This window comes from Chiloscyllium plagiosum, chromosome 7 (assembly GCF_004010195.1).
Source record: "Chiloscyllium plagiosum isolate BGI_BamShark_2017 chromosome 7, ASM401019v2, whole genome shotgun sequence".
In the NCBI taxonomy this organism is placed as follows: Eukaryota; Metazoa; Chordata; class Chondrichthyes; order Orectolobiformes; family Hemiscylliidae; genus Chiloscyllium; species Chiloscyllium plagiosum.
This window is the reverse complement of record NC_057716.1, coordinates 5,855,967-5,870,576: the sequence shown is the minus strand read 5'-3', so window position 1 is coordinate 5,870,576 and position 14,610 is coordinate 5,855,967. Positions and strand designations below refer to the sequence as shown.

General features: G+C 38.5%; 1 protein-coding gene across 2 annotated transcripts in view; it reads left to right on the top strand.

Moving 5' to 3' along the window:
• The window catches only part of pgap1 (post-GPI attachment to proteins inositol deacylase 1), a 151,668-nt gene extending 138,822 nt beyond the window's left edge, over positions 1-12,846 (top strand). For both annotated transcript variants that reach the window (XM_043692909.1, XM_043692908.1), the window contains 3 exons: positions 4,461-4,696; positions 5,379-5,483; positions 10,272-12,846. In XM_043692909.1, coding sequence (XP_043548844.1) covers positions 4,461-4,696; positions 5,379-5,483; positions 10,272-10,410 — 480 coding nt within the window. In that variant the 3' untranslated portion in view covers positions 10,411-12,846. The remainder of the gene's footprint in view (positions 1-4,460; positions 4,697-5,378; positions 5,484-10,271) is intronic.
• The last annotated feature ends 1,764 nt before the right edge of the window (positions 12,847-14,610 follow it).

The following is a 14,610-nucleotide window of genomic DNA, read 5'->3' as shown; positions in this document are numbered from 1 at the left end:
GTCGAATCTCCTGTTCCCTGGATGCTGCCTGACCTGCTGTGCTGTTCCAGCAATAAAGTTTCAACTTTGATCTCCAGCATCTGCAGACCTCACTTTCTCCACACAAACGCTGCCTTGCTGATCTTTGAGGGTCCCCATTCTCTCCCTAGTTACCTTTTTGTCCTTGATATATTTGTAAAAACCCTATGGATTCTCCTTAATTCTATTTGCCAAAGCTATCTCATGTCCCCGTTTTGCCCTCCTGATTTCTCTCTTAAGTATACTCCTTTTTTTAATACTCTTCTGAGGATTCACTCAATTTATCCTGTCAGTGTCAGATACAGTCACATAGATGGGTTAACTCCAGGAAGGGTGAGAGAGGTCGGCACTAAGGGCAGGAGTCTTTTGTGGATATACCCATTTCAAACAGGTATGCTGTTTTGGAAAATGTAGGGGTGATGGATTCTCAGGGGGACGTAGCACGAACAGCCAAGTTTCTGGTAAGGTGATTCCAGATGTGAAATAAGAATGAAGGCAAATTAGCAGTGCAGCTACTATTGAAATCCTGTTAATGTTGTTTTGTTGTTTTGTTTACGGTGAAACATTTAACTATGCGTTGATTCACACATGGTCAAGGAATCATTGCTTTCTAAACATATAAGAGTAAGGTTAGACCAGGTATGCATCCTGCTCACATAGCATTTTGGTTAGCACATTTGACACTAGTGTGCCTGTAAAGTTCAGTGGGTATCAATCCTCCCATCCAGATGGTTTGATACCTATCCTATTTCCACCACCTCAGGAATTAAGTTCAGGATGATAGGCTAGAAGTCTACCTTTCTAGAGGCAGGTTTGGCTTGAACAAAATGTCTTAAGGTAAACAGCATTATCTTCACATTGATTAATATTCTGTCCTGTGCTAAGTAAATTAATATAGTACACCAGAGAATTTGACATATCTTTCTAGGAGTTGAGGATAATAGACAATAATTTATCCATTCAAACAATTTATCTTTTAAAAGCTACATAAAACTTACATTAAATTAAGCTACTTGCCAGTAACATTTGTGCAAAGCGTGTTTGTTAAAACAAGTTCTAGTAACCCCAACTAGTTGCAGCAATAGAATAGTGCAGTGTCCTTTTATTTCTAGAAGCTGAGTTTGAATCCAGCCTAATGGGAAGCAAAGCCGCTTTAATCAGCTGTAAGATCTTGTATAAAATGAATTTGGGAAGTATTGACCCAAACTCCTACAGGCACTATCCAAGAACAAAAATCTGCCTATATGTTGGCACAAATTGGCATTAAATTAGCAGCACTACTCAGAATTGTCAAAAAGGTGACTGCCATGAGAAAAAGAATGGCGTGGGTGAGATGTTGTTTTGAAATTGAATTTTAAGGCCTGAATTTTCCAGTGCTATATATATCTGTACTGTCATTGGTTACCATAAGTTAAAAATAAAATTTGATTTTTAAGCAGAGCCACTGGTTTTGTTGAACATAAAATTTCTCAAGAATCTTCCATGGAAATTTTGAATTTTTGGCTTGCATTTACAAGCTTTAGCTTCAACAATTATATTTTTAACAGTCAAATCGATAAATCTCACAACCTTTTTTTTATGGTAGTGATATTGTTGAAGTATTATTAATTACAGTAGGCATGAGTTGGCAAAATGCAGTAGCCGTTATAGTCTCAGAAGACCATAGGGCTGCTCTCACATTAGAGAGAGAAAGAGAGAGAGAGAGAGACTACTGGTGGTGAGTTGAACCTGAGGGTCACCACGGCAACTTCAACCTATGTGGGAATTGAACCCAGCTAACACGAGAAAGTGGACAAATATGGTAAAGTGTATTGATGTGTTGCTTGTACTCCCATTTCATAATAAAGAGCTGAAGTCTCCCTCCAAGGCCCCCAGCAATTCTCTTTTTTTAAGTCTTTGATTACAACTAGGCACCCAGAAGCTGGCGCATCACAAGTGAGGAGGAATACAAAATAGTCATGATTAGAAGAAATAGTCCTGAAAAGAACAACTTGAAATTCGTCAATACATAATTCTGCAAAAAATGACGGAAATGGAGAGACCTGATAGAAGCTGACAAATTTAAAGGAGGCAGTTTTCACCTTCGCTCCTTGTTGTTAAACAAGCAGAGTGGATCACCCTCCTTTTGCAGAACTTACTTGATCTTCATTTTCACTGAATGAAAATGAAAATCAGGCAGGATATACAACGGTTAGGTGATTTCCTCCATTAGTGTACCTTCCAAATGAAGGTGAAATTTGTCAACTTTGTCCCATCCCCTAACGTGTGTCAAAACTTTTCTTACAATCCCAATTACATGCAACTAATTTTCATTCCCTATTCTTTATGTGACTGAGAACAGTAGTGTATTTCATTTCCATACCTGTCAAATTTTGCACCTTCTCTAGTAGGTACATCCACATACTGAATCAGAAAATTGTCTTGTACACACTTATGAAATTCCTCTCCATCTAAAACTTTAACACTATGGCAGTCCCAGTCGATGTTTGGAAAGTTAAAATCCCCTACCATAACTACCCTATTATTCTTACAGATAGCTGAGATCTCCTTACAAGTTTGTTTCTCAATTTCCCTCTGACTATTGGGGGGTCTATAATACAATCCCAATAAGGTGATCATCCCTTTCTTATTTCTCAGTTCCACCCAAATAACTTCCCTGGATGTATTTCCGGGAATATCCTCCCTCAGCACAGCTATGCCTTATCATAAATGCCACTCTCCCTCCTCTCTTGCCTCCCTTTCTATCCTTCCTGTAGCATTTGTATCTTGGAACATTAAGCTGCCAGTCCTGTCCAACCCTGAGCCATCTTTTCGTAATTGCTATGATATCCCAGTCCCATGTTCCTAACCATGCCCTGAGTTCATCTGCCTTCCCTGTTAGGCCCCTTGCATTGAAATAAATTTAGGGAGAAGGAGGTGATGATTAGTTTATATTGGATGGTGCAAAGTTGTCATTAGAGTTTTGATGGCAATCATGAAGCAAAGTTTAAACTCTATTCCATTCTTCTTGTTAAAAGAAAATTTGTGCAAGCCTAGGCCCTGCAAGGAATATTCATTGGGCACAAATTCAGAAGTAAATAACTAGAAATAGTTTCGGTGGTCACTGACAATTTTTAATTTGTAAGGTAGATATCGTGACAAGAACAGATGCCTCGCCAGTTTGTTCTTGTGTCTATGACAGATGGGCCTTTATGAAATTACAGTTGCATCAAATAAATGTAAAGTATCATTTTTGAAAGGAGATATTATTCACTGCAAACTTTCTTTAAAGGATAATTTTGTGGGGAATGTTTGATCTCACTCCCTCCAACCATGTAGCATATTTCTAATTTAAAAGCAAGACAACACAATATTTCTTATACCTGCCTTTGTTTAACAAAATTCTATCTATCTCTGATTTAAAACTAAGACTGATCCTGCATCTGATGCCATTTATGGAACAGAGTTCAAAACCAGAGGTCTATCTTTTTAACCTGTCACCAACTGAGGCCCTTAAGTGGTCAGTTAACAAATACCTAAGGGCCTCATCCTTCAGCCAATTTGTTCAACTGTAATCCTTCCCCACCCCAGGGGATAATTACTGGTACAAATGGGGTGGTGGGGGTGGCCAGTAAAATTTACCTCTTCGTCTTTGCCTCTGCTCCCCACTATCTCCATTCAAATAAGCACTACCAGCAGTTCCTGGTTTTGCTGTACAGTTATTAGCCTGAAAGTTGTGTGCAATGGCAGCATTTCTACCTGTGAAGTAGGAGGCCTGGGTTCAAGTTCGATCTGCTCTACAAATGTGTCATAACATCTCTGAGCAGGTTGATTAGAAAATACCTACAGTTATCAGCCTGAACCTCAAAAGGAGTGCTGCTGCTATCAGTTGCCAGCCTTTGGCCACCAGCTTCAGGTGGGGCAGAGGATCATTGTCCCAAGAAGTGATTCCCTGAGAAGGCCCATGTGATCATGTAAGTGTCTGGTTGGCATTTATTTGTTTGGCTTTCTCATTGATGGGTGTTATCTCACTCATAAAGATGCCCATCCCACACGTTAATTAAAAATTAAAAATGCCAACCTTAGCCCTTAGAAGCAGAACTTTGATGTACTTTTAGTAGCAGTGCAGTATGTAATTAGAGAAAACATCAAATGTGCTGATTACATAGTTAACTGCCAAAGATGGAAGATCACCAGATCAAACTGGGTTGTCACCCACAACCTACCATCATCTAATAATTCTAACATGTTACTAGCCTTTTTATTCTTTTTTGTTTGCTACTCAGAATTCATCTTTAGTTGTATACAATAACTCATAAATATTGAATAACAATTCTAACTTCTCAGCAACTAACCATTGATCATTGCTTATGTTTAGCATTTTTGTTATATTTCCTTGTATAATATTTCTGGCTTTTTTTTTAACAAACATTTAACACATGAATGTTCCTTCTAATTTGTAGGCACCGAAACAGGAAATTATAAAGAAAGGTGCATTTGCTTGTAGTGCAAAAGGAGGAGACAAGTCTGGAACAAAAGAGCCAGAACAACGGAGTCCAGACAACAATAAATTGCTGTCAGTTTCAGATGTAGATGATGCCGTGGATACTCTTCAGATTCATACTACAATTCTACATTTATTGAATTGGGTTATTCTATTTAGTGCACCTTCATTTATTTACTGGTTTAAAAATCTCAGGTAAGATCGTTTTGCTCACAATTTGAATAACCACTGAATCTTTCTTGTTACAAAGTTAGTCAGCATTTGGGATTAATATCTATTGAACTTATTGTATCACCACCATTACATTAACCATGTATTACTGTGAAATTACTGCCCACTATTTTCGTCAATCATCAACACTCACGTCCAATCTGACACTAAAATATGGAGTTAGATTTTTTTTAAATTTGACTGCCAGTCATTCATGTGTCAATATTTTATCATACGAGAGGATTTTACTCAAATTATTGCACCTATGGTGTCATCTGTACACTATCATTATTGTGCATCAATGCCATGCAATTCTTACTTTAGCAAACTCATTTTGTGTTAAGAAACAAATTTGGTATATTTTTGAAGCAGCAAAATGACAATAAAAGGAAGAACCTGCAGAAACCTACATTTGTGATGTCCATGTCTGCTCCCTTTATGTAACTATAACTTAACGTGTCTCTTTACCTGCTATTAACAACAGTTAAACATTATTTCCCACAAAAGTTTCCTTGTAAAAGCAATTATGTGGCTAAGGTAGAAAATACAATCTGATTGCTTATTCCTCTTTTATGTGCAGTGGATTTATTGGTTTGATTTGTCAGTTTTTTTTCCTTTGTCCGAGTTCTCATATATTAGTAATGTAATATTTTGTTCCATTAAACAGGTATTCTAGAAGACTTGATCCTGACCCCTGTGGTTCTGTTGCAATTATCCTTGTGTTCTCGATGGGACTTCTCATTAATTCACATTCAACTTCAGTTAAGAGAAGGTAATTTTATGCTAGTCCTGCATTTCTATACCTTGGTGAGTTTTATACTGATCTTTCCATGGGTTCCTGCTGTTCATTAAATATATTGATGGAGGATAACAACCCCTGGGTAACTCTTCAAAAATGTGAATGTATTAAATTTGACAGCTTGGCAGTGATATAGGAGTGTAGTAACATCTATCTAACAGTCGTTTAGCAAGAGTCATTAATAACGACAACACTATTGTAGTTATCCCCTTTGTATATAATTTGTGTCTGAGACTAAATTTCTCAGTGTAATATAGCAGTAAAGAAGTGAGAGATTTAATGATGTGGATGTTGTAATTTTTACCAGTTAGCTCCACAATTAAAAGTGTAGTTGTGAACATGAAATGTCATTTTTCATTTTTTCCCGAAAAAGTACTTAAGATTATCTTCCAAGAATATTGCAAAAGAATTTGATCAGAGACAAAATTGGGCAAGATTTAAAATTAGGCTAACTATGCAATAATGCAGTGCAATGACTCTCAAACTGTTTCAATTGACGTAACCCTCTACAACTGGATTAATAATCATAGGTCACCCCTTCTAAATTATAATAATATAATAATCTTAATATGAAAGTGCTGCATGAAATACTTTTGGGAAAACAGGTATTACTTGAAGCTCACTTCAAAGTCTGTAATCCTTGGCAGGAGCTTGCAGAGGGTAGAACACAGTGGAAGTACGAGAGCAGCAGTACTGGTATAAGGGCAGCACAAAATAAGCAAACCACATTTGTGGCTTTTGCTCACTTGCTTACTCTTCACCTCAGTATTCTGAGTGTTCACCCATTTTGCTACCTAAAAGGGTGGCCCTATATCATGGACCACTTGAAAGGTTTCAGGGTTCCTTTTGATAGTCACTATTTTATGTTCATTCTGAAGCACTTATGCAAATAGCATCATGTTCAAATACTGCATCCCAACACTATCCCAAGATGATTGCAACTCATTTTAGGGATGCAAAATAAAATAACTGATCATTAAAAAGCATTTTGAAGCAAGTAAAAACAGTGTTATTTCAGCACATTTATTTATTTTGCAGTTTGCCATCAAAATCTGACTTGTAATAGAGTTTCTTTTTTAAAGTAGAGGACATTTTTGCTATATGAATCTTTGATCTGGGCCATTCATAAATAGGAAAATATTATTCAGATCAAGATGATGAAAAGGTTTTGGGGACTACAGAGAGTCATCAGTCACTGCAGAATACCTACCCTTTGACCCTGTTTTTTGAGCCACTATGGTTAAGCAGCTCGTCCTTTGAAGGTTTTGGTCAATGATGAATCTTCTCAATATTGATTGTGAAGTATTTGGCGATGGTAATTCAGTTGAACGTTAAGGCGAAGTGGGGAGACTGTCTTTTGGAGATTGTCATCATCTGGCATTTGTGTGGCACATACATTACTCGTTAGTTATCAGCCCAAAGCTAGATCTTGTCCAGGTCTTGCTGAATACCGACACAGACTGCATTATCTTCAGGAGTTATGAATTGAACTGAAGATTGTTAAGCCCTGAATGTCCTGAAAAACAGTAGTCCTCTTTGCACTTGGCCAATTGCTGCTTTGACATCAAGGGCAGTCACTCCCGCCTCATTTCAGTTCTGAAATTAAGCTCTTTTTAATGTATGTTTGAACAAAGGCTCTGATGAGGTCTTGAGCCGCAAACCCAAACTGAGCATCAGTGGCTAAATTATTTGTGAGGGTATGTGCCACTTGATTACAACAGCTTCCATCACTTTGATGCTTGAAAGCAGACTAAAGGGGCAGAATTTAGGAGCAGTAATTGGTGGGATCCTGCGCTACTCGAAGCTAAGACTTGGAGTCAGGCCTCTCATTGAATTAAGGCTCCTATAGGATGAAAATCCTATGCCTGAGAGCTAGTGACCAGTTCATCGATGGCAGAATCACTTGGTTCTACATAAGACATGATGCTTCCACGGTTTAACATAAATGTAGTCCTGTATTATAGCTTCACCAGATTGGCACCTGCTCCTGTTCCATGTTTGTTTTCTTTCACTGATCATTAAATCAGGGTTTTATTCCTCGTTGGATGTTAAAGGGAGAATCTGGGATATCCTGGGTGTTGCAAAGTGGAGGAATAATATTCTGCTGCTGATAACCCACAGTACTTCATAGATATCCATTTCTGAGGTGCTGATTTTTTTTGTTTTCCCTCATATTGTATTGCTCACCACCACACAGACTGGTAACTGCTTGCTCAGGACTTAGCTCTTTCAGTCAGTGCTGGTGCTATTGAGCCATTGAAGACTTCCAGTTTGCCTTTGCTACCTTTAATGCATATTCTAATTGATATTCAACATGAGTAAAGATTCATCAGGTGAGGCAGCAAGGTAAGTACGAGGTAATCAACAGGAAAACTCCCTTGCCCATGTTTGATCTGATGCCTTGTGCCTCGACAGGTCCAAAGTCAATGTTGAAATCTTCCAAGGTTGCTCCCTACCAGGTATACACCATTGTAATATCATTTCTGGATCAATCCTGAGTATGACAGGACTGAAAATATAGTTCTGAATTTTTTTATTCACTCGTGTGATGAAGGCATCACTGACTGGCCAGCATTTATTGCCTGTCTTCAGTTGTCCTTGAGAAGGTGGTGGTGAGCTGTTTTTGAACTGCTGCAGTTCATGTACTGTAGATAGACCCACAATGCCCTTGGAGAGGGAATTCCAGGATTTTGACTGAGCAACACTGAACTAACAGTGATATATTTTCAAGTCAGGATGGTGACTTGCAGGGGAACATGTAGGTAGAGGTGTTCCAAAATGTATCTGTCCTTTTTCTTATAGATGGAAGTGATCCTGGGTTTGGAAGGTGCTGTCTAAGGATCTTTGGTGAATTTCTGCATTCCATTTGTAGATAATACGCACAGCTGGTACAGAATGTCAGTGGTGAAGGGAGTGGATGCTTGTGGATGTGGTGCCAATCATGTGGGCTGCTTTGGCCTGGATGGTGTCCAGCTTCTTGAGTATTGTTGGAGCTGCACCCATCCAGGCAAGTAGGGAGTATTCCATCACATTCTTGACTTGTACCTTGTAGATGGTGAATATGTTTTGGGGAGTTGGGAGGTGAGTTACTCACAGCAGTATTCCTAGCCTCTGAGCTGCTTTTATAGCCACTGTGTTTAAATGGTGAGTCCAGTTGAGTTTCTGGTCAATGGTAACCACAAGAATGTTGACAGTGAGAGATTCAGTGATGGTACCACCATTGAATGTCATGGGGTTGTGTTGAGGTTGTCTCTTATTGGAGATGGTCATTGTCTGGCATGTGTTGTGCGAATGTTACTTGCCACTTGGCAGGGCAAGCCTGGATATTGTCCAGGTGAAAGTGAGTACTGCAGATGCTGGAAATCAGAGTCAAGATTAGAGTGGTGCTGAAAAAGCACAGCAAGTTAGGCAGCATCCGAGGAGCAGGAAAATTGACATTTTGGGCAAAGGCCCTCCACCAGCCATTCCTGATGAAGGAGTCTTGAGTGGTGCTGAACATTGTGCAATCATCAGTGAACATCCCCACTTGTGGCCTAATGATGGAGAGAAGGTGATTAATGAAGGAACTGAAGATGGTTGGGCCTAGGAGACTACCCTGAGGAACTCCCACAGAGATGTCCTGGAGCTGAAATGATTGACCTCCAACAGCCACAACCACCTTTCTACATGCCAGGTATGATTCCAAACAGCAGAGAGTTTGCTCCTAGTGTACATTGATTGCAGTTTTGCTAGGCTTCCTTGATGCCACACTCAGACAAATACAACTTTGTCTCGGGCTATCCTCTGAAATTCATCTCTTTTGTCCATGTTTAAACCAAGGCTGTAATGAGGTCTGGAGCTGAATGGCCCTGGCAGGACGCACAGCACTGTTGATGACACCTTCCATCTCTTTACTGATGATCAAGAGTGGCATGATGGGTTGGTAATTGGTCAGGTTGCATTTGCCCTGCTTTTTTGTGTACAGGACATACCTGAGTAATTTTCCACAGTCAAAAGTGAAGTGTCCTAACTTATTTGCAATGCTACCTCACTTTAGTCATTGTGGATTAATCCAATAAAATCAAGTCCTGTAATCCGTAATTGCACTTCATAATTCGACACAGTAAGGTGTTATATATACAATGCTAGTCACAATTTTTGACTATGCGAACAGATGCGCAATATGTAATAATAATGATACAGGGAGCTGGCACTTGAATTCAAAGACTCCATGCAGTCTAACTGAATGGCTAGAACGGGAACATCTGCAAATAGTTTTCAACCTACATTTAATCAGGAAGATGTGGAGCGGGGCATTGTTGGTCAGAGAAATATTGTTGGAAAAACTACCCAGGCATCGATTCTTCATATATTCAGTGCTGTTTGAGGGCTTTGAGCAGAACTGAGTAACCTTCCATGTGAATGGACAACGAGGTTGTGAGTCTTTGGAACTTCTTGCCACAGAGAGCTGTGCATAGGTAAGGCTGAGATAGATTCTTAATTGGTAGGGGAATCAAGGGTTATAGAAAAATGCAGAAAAGTGAATATGATTAATGGTGGATCAGTTGTGATCTCACTGAATGGTGGAGCAGGCTTGAAGGGCCAAATGGCTGATTCCTGCTCCTATTTCTTACGTTCTTATCAGACTGTGGGTCAACCTCCATTGTTCTTTCAGCCACAGTCTGTACTTGGCAGACATTTCTAAAAACACGATTGATTTAAATGCACAATATGTGATGTTTAATTCTCTCCATAACTAATTTGTTTTTCCTTTCATGTTAGCAAGCTCCTGAAACACACAGCAAGACTGCAGCTCCTCTTAGCCATTGCCGCGGCAGCCTTCGGATTGGAACACTTGTACAGGGTTCCTTATTTTGTTACATTCTCATTGGTTTTATATTCACTTGGTTGCCTGGTGTAAATGATTGTGTAACATGTTGACTTATCAACTTAATTCATCATACATACAGCTTCTCTCAATGTACATTTTGTAATTTTTCTTAAACATAATGGTGCTACATAATTGTACTTGGTTATTATTGGCATGCCTTCACTGAATAATTGCATAATGTAACTTGTTAGAACTTCCTAGATTTTGGAATATTTAAAAAGGTACTACTTTATGTACATTGTCAAATTTTAATTTTCTTGCTATAAATGAAAATCCAGAGTATTATGTCTTTTAAGTCTTCTTTAGCATGTTGCTTTGAATTAGATAACTTTCAAGGCACATTGCAGATTGTCTTGTGTGGGAACCTTTTTTAAACAGACCATTTCAGGGCTTTTATACATAATACCTTTGACCGTGTTCAGGCATCTCCAAAGAGACTTGAATATGATTTGGTTGCTGACAATAATTTCATCTTAAGAGGTCCCAGAAGTGATTATAAGTTTGTTTGGGATTCTCACTTTAACCACTCTGAGTGAAGGGAATTAAAGAGAACAAAAGCCTAAGACTGCAGATGCTTGAAATCTAAAATATAAACAGAAAATGCAGAGTTAGGTACCATCTGTGGAGAGAGAAATGTTTCAAGTTAATGACCTTTCATTAGCACTGGCAAAGATGATATATATAACAGGTTTTAGCAAGGTGTAGAGATAGGGAGCGTGAATGAAAATGATAAAATGGGAAGTCTGAAGAAGTTAAAAGTATGCAAGATTAACCATCAAATGGAATAATGGTGTAAGGCAAAAACATGATAATGGGTCAAGTGAAGAAACAAAAGATTGATCAAAAGAAATGGCAACAGCAGAATCATTAATAATTGCATTTCAAAAAAGAAGTAGTGGTTACAATCTGAAATACTTGAATGGAGTCTGGCAGACTATAAATTGTCTAAATTAAAGACTGCTGTTCTTCTAGCTTCCACAGATCTTCATTGTAACAGTTTGGGAAGCCAAGCTCAGAGTACAAGTGGGATGAAAACGTAAAATGGCAAGTGACCAGAAGTTCACTGTCACAATTGTTTCAATGGAGGTGTTCAACAAAGCAACCACCCAATCTACAGTTGGACTCCTCAATGCAGAGTATATCATGGTAATATCCTCACTTAAAATTGTGAATGCATTCCTAAAAATCATTAATTTAAGGGCCATGATATTTTGTAGTGTGGTTTCCCATAGGAATCAGTGGTAAAACCAGAGTTGAGTTCCTGTGGACATTAATTATTAGAACCATTGTACAAACAAATACACATTTTTGACTGAAATAACTCATTAAATAAATCATTAAATATTGAATAAATACCGTATTAATTGAAGGGAAAAAATGTACAGTTCACATGGGTTTTAAAATGTGCATTTCTGGTAACTCAGTGGGCAGCTTTTCTAATATTGCAACATATCTAAAATACAAAGTGGGTGGTATTTATGACCCCGTAAATTGCAATTATAGCTTAAACTGTAATTCCATAAAAATAATATTAGGGCTTCAGTTCCACAGTAAAAAACGAGATGGAAGAGCTAAACATGGTGCAAGTTATACATTTTGGATGAATTGTGCAAATTTTGTCTCATTTTCTGGTAGTGCCTTTTATTGTGCTCTGCTTTGTATCTGATGCTTAGCAGAAACCCAGGCGTGGGAAAATAAGGAAGCTGTGCATCTTCTCAGTGTCTTTTGCTACTCCCTGGTGCCTGCTGCTTTATGGCGCAGAGTTTCAGAGACGGTAGGGGAAGGGAACTGTGAAACCAAGACAGCATGGCCACAATGGTGCCAAGTGCCCAAACTGCTTGGAGGCACCGCCATTCTCACCTATGCTGCTCCTCCCAATCCCAATCCCAATACACTCTGCTATCCAAGATCAGAGTAACTGGACTGAACCAGGAATGGCCTGAATATGCTAACTCTTGCCTACCACTAAAAAGGAGAATATCTGGCCCATGGGCTATATGCTGATCTGTAATAACAATGCAAGCACTGAAGCACAATATCAGCATTGATGCACAACATGTACAATCAAATATTATGGAAATGAAAACAACAACACAAAAACAGGCCCCCATAGAATAATGTACTTTAAAAACAAAATTATGTTCAGCATGGAAACTAAAAGTAATGGCTTTGTTTTAAATTAAAGTAAGTATGAATTTGTGAATGTTTCACCAGAATGGTTTGTTTGGGGGCAATAACAAAGGAAGTAAAATTACTTTTGATGTACTCCTGGTGCTTGCACAGGAAGCTGAAATGGGAAGGGGATGACTGTATGATTGTCATCATTGAAGCTTGAAGAATAGCACTTTGTTTCTATTCAGTATGTAAAAATCATAGAATCGTAGAGATGTACAGCACAGAAACAGACCCTTCGATCCAACTCATCCATGCCGACCAGATATCCCAACCCAATCTAGTCCCGGCCCATATCCCTCCAAACCCTTCTTATTCATATACCCAGATGCCTTTTAAATTTTGCAATTGTACTAAACTCTACCACTTCCTCTGGCAGCTCATTCCTTACCCGTACCACTCTCTGCGTGAAAAAATTTCCCTTTAGGTTTCTTTTATATCTTTCCCCTCTCATCCTAAACCTATGTCCTTGAGTTCTGGACTCCGCCACCCCAGGGAAAAGAGTCTGTATATTTATCCTATCCATGCCCCTCTTGATTTTATAAACCTCTATAAGGTGACCCCTCAACCTCCGATGCTCCAGGGAAAACGGCCCCAGCCTATTCAGCCTCTCCGTATAGCTCAAATCCTCCAACCCTGGCAACATCCTTGTAAATCTTTAGTCCTCAGTTTCAGTTCAGCGATTTCTCATTGTTTAATTTCGGCAGAGGTTTGTTGTTGGTTCCATTGTTGCCATTTATTGCTCCTCTGGAACCATGTTTTGTTTTTTGTCTTTTACCTTGCAGCATTATCCTTTTTATTAGTTAATCTCTCCTCACTCCCACTCTATCACAGAGCTTCCCTTTTGTCTACCTTACTCCTTTCCCTGTGTCAGTACCCCCTTAAAGCCTGTAATGTCTCTAACTTTTGACAGTTCTGATGAAAGGTCATTGATCTGAAATGTTAACTTTTTCTGCCCAGATGCTGTCTGAGCTGCTTTCTGGAGAATCTCAATTGCAGGCTACAGTTTAGCTGTGATGATAGTCTAACTAAGCCCACAACTTCAACTCCTTTCTTGTAATGTTAATCTACTTTGTAGCTCAGCCTCCTAATGGTGCATTATATATTAGAAAAATATGGTGGGACCCTTTTAGATATGAGCAAAGGTGGGGAGGAAATTCTGTAAACTAAAAAGTATCTTTACTTGACAGAGGAAAATAGCAAAAGCCAAATATTAATAAAGGAATCATAAGGCTTTAAAATGATGCCATGAGATTCTAGTGTGCAAAAATGTGAAATGTTCTTCTGAAATTCTTCGTTCATTATTTTAGCATTATGTTAAACATTTTAATGCATTCACTAAAATAAGAGAAATAGAGAATGTAATAGTACTGTATTTAGATTTTAAATGCCTTCACCCAGTGACATAAATCTAGGACTTCAGTATCCTAAAACTGGAGTCATGACTTGGACTGGGGTGTACAAAGTTAAAAATCACACAACACCAGGTTATAGTCTAAATGGTTTATTTGGAACCATCTGATGAAGGAGCAGTGCTCCAAAAGCCAGTGCTTCCAACTAAACCTGTTGGACTATAACCTGGTGTTGTGTGATTTTTAACTAAAACTGGAGAATATTGTTGGAGAGTTTTAGTTAGTTTGGACATCAGTTGAATCACAAAATTGGAAGATTTTCTCCATATCCAAAACTAACAGGTACTTTGTGCACAATAAAGCCAAGCTAGCCAGATAGAGTTTGACTGATATTTACTGTTTTGGAGGGCAAAATTCTAAAGAAAAATATTGATGTACATAAAAATATCAAAATTTGACATACTTCTGATGATCTGTTTGAAAGTTTTATTATTAATTGAATGATTTAGTGTATTATGTTAACTCAATTTAAAAGAAAATGTTTTTTAGCGGTTCGGATTTCCATGCTTTCTTGAGAGTGTTGAGTTATTTATTTGCCCCTGGTGGCAAGGATGTACAGTAGCCTATTCCCTGATTCCATTCATCCTTCTCAGTAAATATTTAGAGACTGTGAGAGGCACGGAATTACACCCTCTTCCTCTCTTCT